Source organism: Ranitomeya variabilis, chromosome 2, assembly GCF_051348905.1.
Source record: "Ranitomeya variabilis isolate aRanVar5 chromosome 2, aRanVar5.hap1, whole genome shotgun sequence".
NCBI lineage: Eukaryota > Metazoa > Chordata > Amphibia > Anura > Dendrobatidae > Ranitomeya > Ranitomeya variabilis.
Genome location: NC_135233.1, coordinates 291,593,036 through 291,611,744, shown reverse-complemented (window position 1 = coordinate 291,611,744; position 18,709 = coordinate 291,593,036). Strand labels below are relative to the sequence as shown.

The 18,709-nt window shown below is 40.9% G+C and overlaps 1 protein-coding gene across 5 annotated transcripts in view; it reads left to right on the top strand.

Moving 5' to 3' along the window:
- The window catches only part of TENM1 (teneurin transmembrane protein 1), a 1,288,567-nt gene that overhangs the window by 1,250,799 nt on the left and 19,059 nt on the right, over positions 1-18,709 (top strand). For all 5 annotated transcript variants that reach the window (XM_077285119.1, XM_077285117.1, XM_077285116.1 and 2 more), the window contains 2 exons: positions 8,426-8,598; positions 11,129-11,364. In XM_077285119.1, coding sequence (XP_077141234.1) covers positions 8,426-8,598; positions 11,129-11,364 — 409 coding nt within the window. The remainder of the gene's footprint in view (positions 1-8,425; positions 8,599-11,128; positions 11,365-18,709) is intronic.

The window sequence follows — 18,709 nt, the reverse complement described above, 5'->3', positions numbered from 1 at the left end:
TGTATTATGTACCTGTATTAATAGTCTTAGGCTACTTTCACACTAGCGTTAACTGCATTACGTCTCAAAACGTCTTTTTTCAGAAAAAACGCATCCAGCAAAAGTTTTTGCTGGATGCGTTTTTTCCCCATAGACTTGTATTGGCGACGTATTGCGACGGATTGGCATACGTCGTGTCCGTTTTACAACGGATGCGTCGAAATTTGGCCACACGTCGTCGGCAAAAAACGTTGCTTGTAACGTTTTTTGTCTCCGCCTAAAAAACGTGTCGCGACGCATCCTGCGGCATACGTCGTTGGCTACAATGGAAGCCTATGAGCGACGGATGCGTCGGGACACGTCGTACGACGCAATGCAGCGCTGCAATACGTTTTTTTACACTGAGCATGCTCAGAAGCTGGATTTTGTTGCCAATTGGCCAGACACCCCCAAATCTATATAAACCTGGCCTGGGCCTTCAACCCCACATATGCCAGCAAGACCCAGAGAGAAGACTGTCAGCCACAAGACCACAGCCAGCCACGTATTTAAGTGCCACGTATATAAGTGCCAGGTATATAAGTGCCAGGTATATAAGTGCCAGGTATATAAGTGCCACGTATTTCAGTGCCACGTATTTCAGTGCCACATATTTAAGTGCCACGTATATAAGTGCCACGTATATAAGTGCCACGTATTTAAGTGCCACGTACTATAAATACTATAACTACGTGGTTATACGTGGCACTTATATACGTGGCACTTATATACGTGGCACTTATATACGTGGCACTTAAATACGTGGCACTTAAATACGTGGCACTGATATACGTGGCACTTATATACGTGGCACTTATATACGTGGCACTTAAATACGTGGCACTTAAATACGTGGCACTTAAATACGTGGCACTTAAATACGTGGCACTGATATACGTGGCACTGATATACGTGGCACTGATATACGTGGCACTGAAATACGTGGCACTGAAATACGTGGCACTATGACTGTCAGAAAATGTTCATTAAACGGTTAGGGGTGAGGTTAGGGGTAGGGTTAGGGTTTGGATCCCTTTATCATCATCCGTAGTTCATTAATCGGATGTATCCAGAGTCGCCTCCATCTCCGTTGCTGCAGAAGCATCCTCCGTTTTTCCGCTGCCGCCTCCTTCTCCCGCACTATGATATCCAGGCGATTCGTCTCAAAGATAATGTCGGTAACCAAACTAGCAATGCTCACAAGAACACCTTCCATCGCTGCCACAAAACTAAAACCCTCAAAGATGGGCTGTAAAAACAGTAACTACATAGTTTTCCATATTTTCCAGTAGCCAATCAAATTTGGGAGCCTCCCATTTTAAAAACGGATCAGTCGTAAAAACGGATGCAACGGATGGTAAAAACGGATGCAACGTATGCAACGCATCCAGTATTTTCGACGGAAACGTTTAACGGATTTGCAACGGATCCGTCGAAATGCTGTATGCGTTGCATACGTTTTTCACTTTTTTGACGCATCCGTTTTTTCGGCAAAAAAACGGATTTGCGACGTAATGCAGTTAACGCTAGTGTGAAAGTAGCCTTAGCTAGAACTGCAAATATAATAAAACAACTATCGTAATTGTTTCAATTATAAAATCACTTAGCTCAATATTACAGTATTATACTATAGCTAGGAGACTCATCAATGAAAAATTGTCACAAAAGTAAAGAATAAAAATGACCAGGAATAAAACTCATATTGTTGTTGACAATTTAGTCACAAACAGAAAAATACAATCATTGACACTGAAATATATATGTATACATGTGCAGCTTTGGTCATATAGGGGCTGATGCATCACTTCTTTTGCTCCTTTTTTTCTAAAGTCTGACCACATATTCTCAATTGGGTTAAAGGTCTGGGCTTTGACTAGGCCACTCCAAAACATTTGCACATTTTCCTTTAAACCACTCTAGAGGGGGGGCTGTATGGGGCGCAGCTAAAAGGAAGCCCCCACATGACTGCGTTGCCATGGGGAGCAGGGTAGTAATTTTTGAAAAGTTAAAATGGGAGGCTCAGGATTGGTGGATAGGAACTGGGGCGGGGAATTCTATGGGATTGGGAGGAGGGGACCTGGGGAAAAGTGCGGGAAAGGGGGTCAGTCAGTCAGAGATAGGTGAAGTGAGTCCCTCCCACCCTCCCTTTGTTTGGTGGCAATCCGAGGGTACATAATTTTGGTGGGGGTCTTCGTGTTTTGTTATTTTCAATTTTGTTTGCAATTTTTTATGTTCTATTTATCAGGTGAAGGAATTTTTTGTTATTATCGTCACAGTGGCGGATTGGCGGGGGGTGGGGTTCTTGGAGTTGGTGATGATGCTTATAGGGTTGATCTGGCTTTTGTTACAGGCTCTGGACGGGGTGTTTACCTCGGGAGCTTTGGGGTTGGTTTGCCCAAAACGGGTTACATGGTGCCCTCGAGCTGGTGGTTACGGCTGAGGGTAAATACGTGTTTTTGGTTAAATTTTGTGGTAGGCTTTCGGCCTATTATGAGCCAGATTTTTTGCTCCAAGAACCCTCCCCTCGAGGTTTTATATTTACAATGTTTACATATTGTTATTAATGTATTTGTTTGTTAATAAAATGGCCGCTGTGGCCAAATTATCCAAAAGAAATTTATGTCTTCGTGTCAATTCATTGGGTAGTTAAAAGGGTATGGTTTAAAAGGGAGCAAGGTAGTTGGGGTTGAGGATTCATGACTGAAAGGATCCTGCATTGGCGATACACGGTCAAGCGTTACTTTAGGAGTATGCTTTGGGTCATTGTCTTGTTGGAATGTGAACCTCAGTCCAAAATCACTGACAGACTGAAACCTTTTTTGCTCAAGAAAATCCCTGTATTTTGCACCATCCATCTTCCCCTTGACTAAATCTATTTTCCATGTTCCTGCTTCTGAAAAACATCCCCACACCATAATACTGCCACCACCATGCTTTCCTGTGGGGATGGTGTTCTTGGGGTGATGTGCTGTGTTGGTTTCGCGCCTGACATAGAGTTTAACTTTATGGCCAAAAAGTTCAATTTTGGTCTTATCTGACTACAGCACCTTCTTCCATACATTTGGGCAGTCTCACACATCTTTTGACAAACTGAAAAATGAGATTTTTGCCCAATCTTCCATAAATTGCACCTCTATGGAGTGTATGGCTTATTGTGGTCATATGGACAGATATTCTTGTCTCTGCATGGGAACTCCTCAACTCCTTCAGGGTTACCTTTGGTCTCCGTGCTTCCTCTCTGATTAATGCCTTTCTTGCCCATGTTGAGAGGTTTGGTGGGTGGCCCTCTCTTGGCAGGTTTGTTATGGTAACATGTTCTTTCCATTTGATGATAATGGATATGATAGTGGTTCAGGAGATCATCAGAGATTGGGATTTTTTGTAACTCTATCCTTCTCGACATGCAGCTTATATATACGATGCTGCAGGAGCGGCGTTCCCGCAAATCACCCTATATATATGGCATGATGATCGCACTGGCTCATGCTGAGCACTGCAGGTATCAAATTTTGGTGTCAGCTCTATATGAGAGCTGACACCCTGCAGCAATGCCCACAATCAGTGCTAGCACTGAACACAGGTGTTTAACCCCTCTGATGCTGCTGTCAATAGTAACAGCAACTTCGCGGGGCAACGCAGAGAGGGAACTTCCTCTGTGCTCTCATGGCACAACGTGATTGTGATCACATTGTGCCGATGGTCTCCATGGTGACCCTGGGCCAAAAGATGGCCGCAAGATCACATAGGGATGGTGGCTAGTCAGCTCATGATCAAAGCATGAGCTGGCATGCCTTCTCCCTGCATCTGAGATGTCCCATCCTGGCATGATGTAAAAAAAAATGTAATCTAATATATAAAGCTGAATGTGTGTATGTATGTGTGTGTGTATGTATGTCCGGGATTGGCATCTGAACCGTCGCAGCTACAGCCACAAAATTTTGCACAGTCACACGTCTGGACCCCGAGAGCGTCATAGGCTATGTTGTGAGGTGAAATTTTAACCCCGCGCTTTCCAATTCACCAAACAATTTTGCCCCTATCTACATAATGGGGAAAAAGGGAAAGGAAAAGTGTTGGAGGCGTCGCAGCTACAGGCACAAAATTTTGCACAGTCACACGTCTGGACCCTGAGAGCGTCAAAGCTATGTTGTGAGGTGAAATTTTAACCCCGCGCTTTCCAATTCACCAAACAATTTTGCCCCTATCTACATAATGGGGAAAAAATGAAAGGAAAAGTGTTGTAGGCAAATTAACAGCTGCCAGATGTGAACAAGGGGGACTTAAAGAATGAGAGCGATGGCGCCAAAGAGTATATACTGTACAGTTGCTAAGGTGGGGCCCCAACATGGGATAATCACCACACCACCACAAGGATATGAACACACACACAAAATGCGCCACACACTACCACGTGCTCAAACACATATACCACCCTCAGCGCACATTTCACCACACATACACCAACCTCGCCACATAAAAGTTGAAACACAAAAGTCGCCGCTCAAAACTCGCCACACGCAAAACTCTCCACATGCAAAACTCGCCACACGTGCAAAACTCACCTCATGGAAAACTCACCACACACAAAACTTGCACATGCGGAAAAATTGCCACATGCACAAAAGTTGCAACACATGCAAAAGTTGCCTCACACAAAACTTGCACATACTCAAAAGGCACCACACATAAAACTCGCCACGCGCAAAACTCGCCATGCGCAAAACTTGCTGCACACAACTTGCTACACTAACCTGTCACATGCAACTCGACACACAAAAAGTTGCTACACGCATGTCGCCACACAAAACTCATCTCACAAAAGTCGCTACATGCATGTCGCCACACGCAACTCAACACACACAACTTGACACACGAAACTCGCCCTAAAACACACACAAGTCTGGTATTATCCTTCAAAAATAAAAATCTGATTAATAAGCTGAAAAACTACAAGAGCAACAAATGTACCATATAGGAATCCGGCAGCTGTCAGTCACATGACCAGTCTATTATGTGTATTTGTGAGCTAATATATACTGCCAAGGGGTGGGCTTACTGTTGGCTGGGGATTTATCAGGCTGCCAATTTAGCTTACAAATACTGAGGTAAAAATACTGACCAAATAACATGTGAACGAGGTCTAATACAGGAGGAGATTACATACAGATATATACTATATACAGGAGGAGATGACACACAGGTATATACTATTTACAGGGGAGATGACACACAGGTATATACTATATAGAGGAGGAGATGACACACAGATATATACTATATACAGGAGAGATGACACACAGGTATATACTATATAGAGGAGGAGATGACATACAGGTACATACTACATACAGCAGGAGATGACATACAGGTATATACTATATACAGGAGCAGATTACCTACAGGTATATAGTATATACAGGAGGAGATGACATACAGGTATATGCTATGTATAGGAGGAGATGACATACAGGTATATACTATATACAGGAGGAGATGACACACAGATATATACTATATATAGGTGAGATGACACACAGGTATATACTATATACAGGAGGAGATTACATACAGGTATATACTATATATAGGAGGAGATGACATACAGGTATATACTATATACAGGGGAGATGACACACAGCAGGTATATACTATATACAGGGGAGATGACATACAGGTATATACTATATACAGGAGATGACATACAGGTGTATACTATATATAAGGGAGATGACAAACATGTATATGCTGAGGTGAAAATGAGAGGTGTGAGGTGTAAATGAAAAGGTGTGAGTGCAAAATGAGAGGAGTGAGGGAAAATAGTGGAGTGATCTGAAAATGACAGATGTGAGGTCGAAATGACAAGTGTTAGGGGGGAATGAGAGGAGTGAGGGGGAAAATAAGAGGAGTGAGGGGGAAAATGAAAGATGTGATGGGGAAAATGAGAGGCGTGATGGGAAAATAAGAGAAGTGAGGTGCTATAACTAACCACAGATATTTACTATGCCCAGGCAACGCCGGGCTCTTCAGCTAGCTTAGATTTACAATCTCCATGCTTTTCTCATGGTCAACTTTATGTGGCCTGTTCAAGAGTTGGAACAGCCAAAAATCTGTTTGTCTTTGCAACTGAAGGAAAAACTAAGAATGTCATTTATCAAAAGGCTCTCGAATAAGTAGTAGAAGATTACTTCACATTACTTGGCCAATTTAGTTAAATCTGTGTGGAATATCTCTGGTGTTGAAATATATGTTGTAAAATGCTTCTATTAGCTTAGTTTTTGCCTTTTAATAATTACATTTCTATCTATTTGTTTTGTTGTTTTTTTGTGGAGAATAAATTTTTGTTAACACATTCTATTTTGCTAACAGCAGTTATTACCCCGGGCGAAGCCGGGTAGTACAGCTAGTATATTATATTATCCCAGTAAATACATTTATTTATGTAAAAACAAAAATAAACTAAGAAAAGTACGCAAATTTGGTAACACCGTGACCGGAAAGGCCCGCCCTAAAAAACAGTCCCACTACTTAACCGCTTTAAAAAATAAATAAATAAAAAGACGAGGTAAAAAACTACTGTATGCTTTATCATTAAACTGCAAAACAAAAAGTAAAATAAAACGCAATCAAAATGATGAAAGTGAATACAAATGTTATCTCTGAAAACATCATCTTGCCCTGAAAAAAACAAGCCATCATACAGCTCCATCCAAAATAAACATAACATAAAGATAGAAATGTGGTATCGCTGTAATCATACTGACCTGAATAATAAAGCTGCCTTATCAATTTTATCACATGCGGAATGGCATTCAAAAAATCCTGAATTGCTGGTTTTTGTTCATTCAGCCTCCCAAAAATCGAAATAGAAAGCGATCAAAAAATGTCATGTTTTTGAAAATGGTACCAATAAAAACGTCAACTCGTGCCTCAAAAAACAAGCCCTCACATGACTGTTTCACAGGAGAAATTTCACAACAAATTATAGGGTCCATTTTTTCCCCTTACCCTTGTGAAAATTAAAAAAAAATGGGGCTAAAAACATTTTTGTGGGGAAAATATGATTTTACTTTATTTTCACAGCTCAACGTTATAAATTTCAGTGAAGCATCTGGGGGTTGAAGGTGTTCACCACACATCTAGATAAGTTCCCTGAGGGGTCTAGTTTCTAAAATGGTGTCACTTGTGGGGTTTCCACTCTTTGCGCACATCAGAGGCTCTCTAAACCTGACATGTAGTCCGCTAATAATTACAGCAATTTTGCATTTAAAAAGTCAAATGGCACTCCTTGCCTTATGAACCCTGCCATGCTCACAAACAGTAGTTTTCCTCCACATATTGGGTAGCTGCACACTCAGGAGACATTGTGCAACAAATTTTCTCCTATTACCCCTGTGAAAAGAAAAAATAAGGGGCTAAAAGAACATTTTTGTGGTAAAAATGTGATATTTTATTTTTATGACTCAACTTCTGTAAAGCACTGGGGGTTCAAAGTGCTCGCCACACATCTAGATAAGTTCCCTGAGCTGTCTAGTTTCCAATCTGGGGTCACTTGTGGGGAGTGTAGACTCTTAAGGCATATCAGGGGCTCTCCAAATGTGACATGGCATCCGCTAATGATTCCAGCAAATGTTGCATTCAAAAAGTCAAATGGCGCACCTTTCCTTCCAAGTCCTGATGTGCGCCAAAACAGTAATTCCCCCCCCCCCCATATGTGGGGTATTGGTGTACTGAGGAGAAATTGCATAACAAATTGTATGGTTCAATATCTCATGTTACTTGTGAAAATGCAAAATTTGGGGATAAAAAAAAAATTTTTGTGGGAAAAATATAAAATGCACCTGGGGGTTCAAGGTGCTCACTACACATCTAGATAAGTTCCCAGAGGGGTCTAGTTTCCAAAATGGTGTCACTTGTGAGCGGTTTCCACTGTTTAGAGGTACATCAGGGGCTCTCCAAAAGTGAAATGGCGTCCGCTAATTATTCCAGCAAATTTTATATTTAAAAAATCAAATGGCACTCCTTCCTTTCCAAGCTCTGTTGTGTGCCCAAACAGTGGTTTCACCCACATATGGGGTATCAGCATATTCAGGAGAAATTGTACAACAAATTTTTGGATCCATTTTTTCCTGTTACCTTTGCAAAAATAAAATGTGGTTCCGAAATTATACAGAAAATAAATTTATCAATGTAATGATTTTTACCATTGAAACCACAAATAAAATGTTATAAAAGTTTCCAATTGCTTTCAACCATAGTGTAGTAATGACTTTCGTCAGTTCTATATGAATCCCACCTATAAAGCACAATGATCTCCGTGAATTATGTTAGCTAATAAACACGTGTAAATGAAACCTCGGATGCTGGTACGAAACTAATGACATTCGTTTGTTTCTTTTCCTATTTTAAGGTATGACCCTGAAGGACATTTAACAAATGCAACCTTTCCAACTGGGGAAGTCAGCAGTTTTTACAGCGATATGGAAAAATCCACCCGCGTCGAACTTGACACTTCAAACAAGGAAAATGTTATCACCACCACTAATATATCAGCAACAAGCATTGTATATTCTCTAAGGCAAGGTAAGGAGAAAAATAACAATAGCAGACAATGTTAACAGGACGTGAGCTCCGACATTGATCAGAGGTCAGGTGTCCAGTATTTAGTAAAGTGTACCATTATATCAGAAGGGACTGACGCAGGAGAAGACCAGGAACTAAATCTAGATTATATTATTGTATCATTGGAATGTTAACACAATTCATTACATAATTGATACCAGCAGCACACAGGGGTTCCTATTGTCTATCATTGGGTTTGTTGGGTTTCCATCAAGGTGTCTGCCATTTTACGGGACATAGTAGAGTAGCATGTTGAGCTTATTTGTCCATGTCCAGATCTGCAACAAGTGATCAAATATTACAGATGTGAACATCGGCTGACTAAAGTCATAAAATTGATACTCCGCTTTTGTTTTCTGATTGATTGGGGCCCTACATGCCGTTAATAGTGGCATATGACATGGAGATCATGAGTAGGGGGTGACCCGATGATGAACAACTCCGGGCCCAACCTGGTGTCGCAATTCTAACTGTATATTTACCTGCTGTCGGCTCCCTGTGCCACTATTCAGCTTGTGAGTCCAAGTCTCTGCGTAGCAGGCATGATGACCTCACTAGATTTTCCTGCTGTGCAGTACCTCAGTCCCCATATGGCAGAAACAGAAGCAGCACATTAGGGAAATGTGTGTGGGGCTGTGGGGGACATTATATTCTATATGGGAGGCTGTTGGTGCCATTATAATGTGTGTTGGGCTGTGTGAAGCTGTAGTAGACCATCATACTGTGTGGGGTGTCTGTGGAGACATCATGCTCTGGGAGGATCTCTATGGGGGCATCATACTGTGTGTGGGGGACATCATACTGTGTAAGTTGGGCTGTGGCAACATTATATTGTGTGTGGCCATCATGCTATGTATGTGGGGCTGTGGATGCCATCATAGTGTCTGTGGGAGGATGTGAAGGCCATCATACTCTATGTGGGAGCCATCATACTTTCTGGCAGGCTGCTGGGAACATCATGTCATGTGTGGGGGCTATAGTGACATTACACTATTCTTCAACAAAGGTGCATTTGGTCAGTATTTCAGCTCTAACTGCGATACACAACAAAATTAAAAATCTAATTAGCTGGTTTTGTCCTGCTTGGCTCTGTTGCCTTTCTGATTTGACTCTTTTTAATATCATTCACATCTTTTCTTCCCAGTTTACCCCACATTTGGTCCACTGCTTTATAATAGTCCTTACTGGCAGCATCAAAGTGCCTAATGAAAGTATGCAATATAAGAGCACAAATAGCCATTATTAAAGAGAATAAGTCAGTAAGACCAGGCCCACCCAAACCACATATATGCATATATGGACATGTAGGCCTTTGAAATGTACTGTAAATTTTTCGACACCTTTATATTTTCTATCTGTTGCTGCATGCCAGAGTAATTAGCATTGTAATTCATGTACAAATTAAGCACAAGTGCTTTGGACATGACATGATATGCACTTTTACGTGGCCTCTGCTTCCCATCATTGTTTCCCTGCCTAGTACCATCTTTTTTAGCTTGATTCATAGCTAACAGTGATGAGCAAACGTGCTTGGATAAGGTGTTATGCAGGCAATCCCTGCATCTGTTGCGGCTGTCAAACAGCTGTGAGACATGCAAGCGCGAGGATTCAAACATATTTTTCGAGCATGCCACAATCACTCAATTAGCACCCGTGCATGCTCGGATAATGCCTTATCTAAGCACATTCGCTCATCACTAGTAGCTGTCTGATTTCCTTGCCTGATGTCACAGAGACAGTTAGCTATCAATCAAGCTAAAGATGCTGGTGCAGGCCAGTGAAACAACCTGGGGACAACTCTGAAATGCTGCAACGTTTCAGAGAAAATATACTTCAGGATGTCAGCCTGGGATGATGTAACTAAGATGACCAGTCCAAGGCAGGTCCCCGGCCGGTGGCTTCTCCCTGTTCCCCTTTACTAACAGAGTCTCTACCTATATATATTGTCCTTGCAGAAATCTGTTTGAAGTACTGGTTCTCAAAGAGAAAAGCTGAGCATCTCGTCCTAAGGTGTGTTTACACTGAAATTTTTCAGGAATTTTGGAGCAGAAACCTCCAAAAACCACAAGTTTTGATTGAAGTGTTGGAAAATTTCTGTTCCATAAACTCCTGGAAAAAAAACTCAGTGTGAACACGCCCTTCCAGTCAATGCACCATAAGAGAAAATATGCAAACTTAGCTCTTGCGCAGAACAAAACAGACTATGATAGTATGATTTTGCTTGTTAAAGGTCAGACATTGAATTATAAGGTGACCCTCTTCTAGGTAATACTTGTGAAACAATCTCTTTTGCTTGGTAAAGGAGCTACCATAGTTTACATACTTTTCTCCCATGCAACACATGTAAGACGCCATATTCAGCCGATCTCTTTAAGGAAAACCAAAACACTTCCCAAACTATTGTAATATAAATATAATGTTTCCCTCTACATACATAGAAGATAAAAATGCATGTTCATCTGTTGACAACAACTTCCTTGTTTATTGGCAGAAAACAATATTAACACCTACCGAGTGAACCCTGATGGCTCTCTCAGGGTCACCTTTGCCAGCGGAATGGAAATCAGCCTGAATGCAGAGCCCCATATACTGGCAGGAGTGGTCAGTCCAACTCTGGGCAAATGTAATATCTCTCTTCCTGGGGAGCACAGCCCAAATCTCATTGAGTGGCGACAACGTAAGGAGCAGAACAAAGGCAATATCTCCTCTTTTGAAAGACGCTTAAGGGTAAGGCTTTGTCTCTGTCATATTACTACCTTGCTGTAATAAATTACAATCCTTCCGCTGTGCTCTTGCTGTGTGGGAAGAACCAATTTGTTTTGTGCACTGTAATTGCAAAACAGGAATCATCTGGTGGTTCTACATCGTGAATTGACTTTGAGAGCTTAAAGAGAAACGATAAGCCTTGGATCCGATATTTGATTCCTATTCATACTCTTTTTATAGCTTCACAAATTCACTTGATGCTTTGTGTTAAAGTCAATCTATCCATCTATAAACAAGAAAAAAAGAACAGCAGAGCCAATTCAATGGAACATTGGTGCAGACATCACTGCATACACTTATCCAAAGTATGCACTCCCATATGTTTGCAGAGAAATATGGTGGACTTTATTCCATGCCCCCTTGTGTGCAACACTTCAGTCTCATACATCCCATGTAGAACTGAAAAGTCACCTTCAGGGTCGGACATATCATTGGTGCAACCTGTGTAGATGCACAGGGGCCCAAGATGTAAGGAAATCAAATTGTACCCTCAAATCAGGTGGAATTTTATATTATGAAGGGCTATTGAATGGAAAAGGGCCCATTAATTGTTCTTGCACAGGGGCCTTATTTTTTAAGTGTCCATGGCCAGTAATTTGTAATTGTTGTAGCCAGACCTGGCTCCATTCGCAGCATTTTATCCCTTTCGATGCTCCAGTCAACAGTGACCGCAGCATCTAGGTGATTAGATAGACACTGCCATACCATCACATCCTGAGACTCGATTGTGAGGTGCTGATGGATTACCATAGTAGCTCGGGGCCTACTGAAAATCATTTGAATGGAAAAAAGTACCGTAATAACATCTGTAAGGAGAATAGAAAAAAATGGAGGGAAAGACATTGGTGTATCCTCAAGGAGTTAACCGGCCAGAATCGCAGCAGAAAAAAAAGTTTCAACATGAATCCCTTTAAAAAAACAATCCAGACCTCTACATCGATGGATTGTTGAAAAGTTTTGTCATGTCCCCTCACTATTGCCAAATGAACCCCACGAATCTCCCTTCAAAACATCCTAAGAACTTTGCATCTTCCCCTGGTAGCATAAATATGGGTGATTTCTTTTCACCCATGTAGATAGTAGCTACATTTGAGGCCTCTCAGTGGGGCATTTCTTTAATTTGTACCTAGCTGGATTAGGCTACTGTTGAGAGCCACAATATTATAGTACTAAAAAAAACTTCAGTACAGTCACATATTTTCACAACTGGATTTTTTTATTTGACTTTTTTTACGTCATGATAATGTATAGATGTTTTTTTAAATTAAAAATGTAAAGTTTCTAGACAAAGTGCTTTCTTTACTGCTGAAATCATATGTGCTATGAAAAGAACATGTGTTGCTTGGATTGAGCGGATCTATCTGCTGCTCATTGACTTTGAGACAAATTTCCTCAAATTCACAAGTCCCGGAGAATTCAACCATTTTGCCTTTTGACTCACATAAATGGCAAATATCACACACTCCTCAAGACACAGAGAGTGGGCTACTAATGTCAGACGCAGCCACGTGGGCTTCCCCATAGTGCTTTTCAGCTATCACCTCACATGGTTTAGCACAGCCAATCGAGGGGGATTATCACTGACTATAAAAGAGGAGGGCTAGCTAATCAGTGGCATTTTGAGGTTTTACAATGTAGGGATAGGAGGTTAGAGTGCACAGTTCATTCCACATAAGGATGGAAAAAGAACTACACTGATTGAGGTGTACTATGCAGTGATGAAGAACATTGAAAATGAGAGTCTGTAAACGTTAGTGGAAAGATTGAAGCGATACAGGGAAGTTCTGGACCTGCATAGTCAGGGTGACTTTGAATTGACTGATCTGTGATGTACTGCCATTACTTCCAGTCATCTGAAAGTTGTAGGGAGCGATTACAATCACCACTCACTACACAGTAAGCTCGCTGTATTCAATCTCGTGCTTATTGAGTGACAGCGTAGGTTTGCAGAGCAGGCGGTCAATCCGTGTGCCAAGAAGAGCTTACAGGACGCTCACTGTCTAGTGAGTGGTAATTGTAATAGCTCCAGGAACTGCCCAGATGACTGCAGGGAGAATATAACTTCTTGTTCTCCCTGTATCCATGCTTCCAATAAGCCTCCTATGACTTAAATGCCTTTTCCTGTCAGATTACCACTATATCTACCGGTAAATAGTGTTTTGATGACAGATGCACATGTTTGACCTTCATTCCATTTATTGTCTATGATCCTGCCCGAAGCTTGAGCATGCCCACCTCAGCTCCATTCAAGACAAGACTGCAGTGTTCCATTCTCAGGGTTTCAGAGCCCAGATCTCAGGATCAATGGGGGTCCCAGCAGTTAACCCCCAAGCAATCAGCACATTCTCTCCTGATTTGCAATAACTAGGTTTTTTTACTGAAATCTTCAAACCAACCATTCACATAGTAATATGCTTACTACTCAAAATGTATGAAGCGTAACAACAGATGTTCAAATGGGAATTCATTAGCTATTAGTTCCTTTTCACTAACTGTGACCATAACTGAAGTCCAAAATTGCCCATTGTGAGTGTGACCTGAAACTGTTTTCCCTTTTGTTTTTATGTTTAATTAATTATTCTCCTGCTATACCCTAAAACATATATATACACTCACCGGCCACTTTATTAGGTACACCATGCTAGTAACGGGTTGGACCCCCTTTTGCCTTCAGAACTGCCTCAATTCTTCGTGGCATAGATTCAACAAGGTGCTGGAAGCATTCCTCAGAGATTTTGGTCCATATTGACATGATGGCATCACACAGTTGCCGCAGATTTGTCGGCTGCACATCCCAAAGATGCTCCATACAAGGCAGGATGGATCCATGCTTTCATGTTGTTTACGCCAAATTCTGACCCTACTATCCGAATGTCGCAGCAGAAATCGAGACTCATCAGACCAAGCAACGTTTTTCCAATCTTCTACTGTCCAATTTCGATGAGCTTGTACAAATTGTAGCCTCAGTTTCCTGTTCTTAGCTGAAAGGAGTGGTACCCGGTGTGGTCTTCTGCTGCTGTAGCCCATCTGCCTCAAAGTTCGACGCACTGTGCGTTCAGAGATGCTCTTAGGCCTACCTTGGTTGTAACGGGTGGCGATTTGAGTCACTGTTGCCTTTCTATCAGCTCGAACCAGTCTGCCCATTCTCCTCTGACCTCTGGCATCAACAAGGCATTTCCGCCCACAGAACTGCCGCTCACTGGATTTTTTTTCTTTTTCGGACCATTCTCTGTAAACCCTAGAGATGGTTGTGCGTGAAAATCCCAGTAGATCAGCAGTTTCTGAAATACTCAGACCAGCCCTTCTGGCACCAACAACCATGCCACGTTCAAAGGCACTCAAATCACCTTTCTTCCCCATACTGATGCTCGGTTTGAACTGCAGAAGATTGTCTTGACCATGTCTACATGCCTAAATGCACTGAGTTGCCGCCATGTGATTGGCTGATTAGAAATTAAGTGTTAACAAGAAGTTGGACAGGTGTACCTAATAAAGTGGCCAGTGAGTGTATATATATATATATATATATATATAAGCTATGCTTTCCTCCAGGTAAACACTCAGGGGTAAATCTTGAACTTAATTTTTGTTTTGCATGAAATACACATAAGCATCAGCTCGAAAATGCTTACAACGGGGATAGCAGAACTGAAGCTTCAGCAAGAATATAAAAGAAGAAACTGAAGGCATCACACATTAATGTTAGATTACTTCAAATTCCAAACACTACACACAAAAGTGGCAGATTAGATAAATTCTCCTCCCAAGGCATTTGACTATGAATTATGACTCAAGCATAAAGTCATAAATCAATGCCATCAAACCCGATCCTCTGTCTCCATATTTTTGACCCTTCTGAAATTAAATACTTATGCATCTTTATGAATTCTGCATGGGGTTTCTGAACTTGAGAAGTAATAATTGTTTACTGCCTATATAAAATGATTCATTCTTTTTACTTGTATGTTTTTAATCACTTAGGGCCTAATGGGGTGGTGCTTGATGCAGGCAATGGATTCCTCAATCCTTATACAATGCAGGGCTCCTTCATGCACGGAAATGTGTCAATTTTTATTAGACTGATCTGTTAAAGGGGTATCACCAATTCAAAAATGTGAGGTCATTGGGGCTCCACCACTGAAACGCAGGGCTGTGGAGTCGGTAAGCCACAGTTGCGACTCCGACTCCTGGATTTTATCAGGTTCCGACTCCGGCTCCGACTCCGACTCCTTCATAAATGGCCAATTCATAACAATAAATTGACTGTTGTAAAATGTTAACATCGTGCTTATTCAGTTTCTCACCATCATATAAGTAATCAGACCACTTAGAGCAAAAACTATATTTATTAGAATACAATTAGAATATAGCAAATAACTTTTATAAACTTTTCTAAACTCTTGTAAGTAAATATGCAATAAACACTGTTATGCAGTTAATAAGAAGAAATCTATAAATTTGTCCCCAGAAAAAAGTATTGCCTCTGTCAGATCCTCCTTCATGGATGCCCTCAAATCTGATCTAATTATTTTGAGAGCAGAAAACAACCTCTCTACACTAACTTGGGTTGGTGGCAAAGCAGTAACCACTTGGGCAACATCTCTGACAATGTCAGGATACAGAGGAATCGCTTGTTGCACTGTTATTTTTGATGAATGGTCACATTTCTCAATTTCTTTTAGTGCACTTGAAAAATTCTGCTGAAATGTACTGGCTGTGTTCTTTGATGGGGATGACTCTTCTTCTATGCGGGAACGCTTTGCACGGTCCTTGTGATCCAAATATTTTTCTAAATTAAATTCTTCATCAGTTGATAAGGGTGAAGATGTGGCAGTACGACCAAATTCTTCTTGTTCCTCCTGACTGTTCTGCAACCCTTTCATCCTTACTGCTATTTCAAACAGAGCTTCTTTTCCTTTAGTTAGCTGTTGATCATCTAGAAGAATCCGATGCATTGGGTCTACATAAACAGCTGCCAAAAGAATGTTATTTTGTAATAGTAGCTCCTCTCTCCATTTCATTGATGTAGCAATGCCACTTGCAATTAACCCTCCTCTTTGGGACAGGCGAAACATCAGGTTCTTCCACTCCTTTAAGAAAATACCTGGAGTTAAGTCCTCTGCTTGTAATTTTTTAGTTACTGTAAATGGGTGCTCTAGCAATTTTTCCAGCTCAGTCACCTGATTCCACTGACTTTCATTTAGCATCAGTTGAGGGTTAGCCATGTCTACAAGAAAGGTTTTCAGTTCAACCAAGCGCTGAATCATTAAGTAAGCACTGCCCCATCGTGTGGCTTGATCAATAATTGCCCCATTTTCCAGCATGTCTCTTCAAAATTGAGTCAGCTTTAGGGGTTCTGGCAACAGTAGCCAATTTTCTCACCTTGCCAATCAGTGCAGCAGCATGTCCTTCTTGCAGACTGTCTCTTATAGCCAGCTGTAGCGTATGCACAACACAGCGCATGTGATGAATGAAAGAACGTATTGACACAGTTTCAACAAGATCATCTAAACTATCATGCTGCTGTTCATCTGAAGCAACTTCAGTTTGCTCTTCAGTTACAATACTGTGTTCCTCTATTTCAAACATTTCTGTGTCTGTGGACCCAGAATGTTCTTCTAGCTGCTGGTCACCATCATTACTCTCATTCATTAGTTTAATAGTACTTATCATATTTGAAGCATTGTCAGTTATGACAGAAATAACTTGCTCTTTTTTAAGTTCATAGTCTTGCAGAACCTTTTCCACCAAGACCTGGAGAAACTCACTGGTGTGATGAGCTTTGGTGTCTTTTACTGCCAATGTCTTGGTAACTATTTCATTTTTGTCACAAACAAATCGGACATTGATGGCAAAATAGTTCACTCTGTGACATGTGCAGGCATCCATTTTAAGAAACAGAAAGCGTCCCTTGAGAGTTTTTTTAAGTTCTTCCTTTTGTTTAAAAGCTTCTTCGATTACTAATTTTCTAATTCTCTCTCCAGAGAAACACCAAGCTTGCGGGCCATTTCCCCATTCAGACACATAAAAGCTGGTCGTGAAAATAATGAAATAGGCACACTATCCTTTACAACAAGCTCTATGATCTGTTTTTTAAATGTATCTACTGTCATTGTCACAGTAACTTTGTCACTGACAAAATATCTTGCAACTGATGGCTGCAAAGTTCTCTGCTCCTTTGTTTAGCTGGAAGAGCTGGGCACTGGTTCATTGGTTTGGATGCAGTCTTTCTCATCCACTGCTTTCAGTACTTCTGGATGAAAGAACTGTAAATGTCTCTTTAGATTAGAAGCTCTGGTAGGAGCATTTTTATCTTTGTCTGAATATGCACTGATCTTGGCTTCACAGCATTTGTTTTCATCTGGATCATTTGTCATACACTGACAGAAATAATGTTTTCTATCTTGAGTGATGGTGAAATCTTCAAATACAGCTGATTTAATGTGACGCTTCTTTGACATTCTCAGGTTTTTAATTCTGCATTCACAATCCAAATGACAATTGTTTTTCCTAAAAACAATTGTACAAAATTATTGCCAGGTCGTACAACTGATATAGTGGTCAGTAATACTGTTATTCCTCATGTACTCACAGTTAACTGATGCAAAGTTTGTTGAAAGGATAATACTTCTTACAGTCTTCCTCTTCTGAGTAGCAGCTGTGAGATGCTGGGAAGATGCACCCCTAGTAAACATCTAGTCTAGAGGAGGAGCTTTACTACTAAGAATTTGCAACACATTTTCACTTTCAGTTTCATACATTGTAAGTAGGGGGGTTGGGGCAGCATGAGGTTAACCAAGTATAAGATTAGATAAGGGCAGTGGAGAACAGTGACACACAAGAAGTAAGAAATGTCTCTATCTCCAGCAGAAATGCTTATCACTGTTGTTCATAGTTTGATAGAACATATATATTTGAGTAACATTTATAAAGTTCATATGAAAGTTCAATTATGAAATATTAATCCTTTTTTTAAAGCTGGAGTCGGTAAATTTCTACCGACTCCGACTCCAACCAAAACTAACTCCAACTCCACGACTCCGACTCCACAGCCCTGCTGAAACGCTCACCAATCTCTAACTCATCCATGAATGAATAGGTTGGCTTTGCTAATCATGTGCAGCACAGTTCCATTCATTATCTATGGGACTGATTGATAGAAAAGGACTGCATTTGGCTATCTCTGTCAGGTCAATCCTATAGACAGTGAATTGAGCAGTGGGACCTCCAGTGTTAAATACCTTTAATGGTAACACTACTTTAAACTCACTTTTTGTGCTATGCAAAAGTGTGAAAGTTCAGCTTG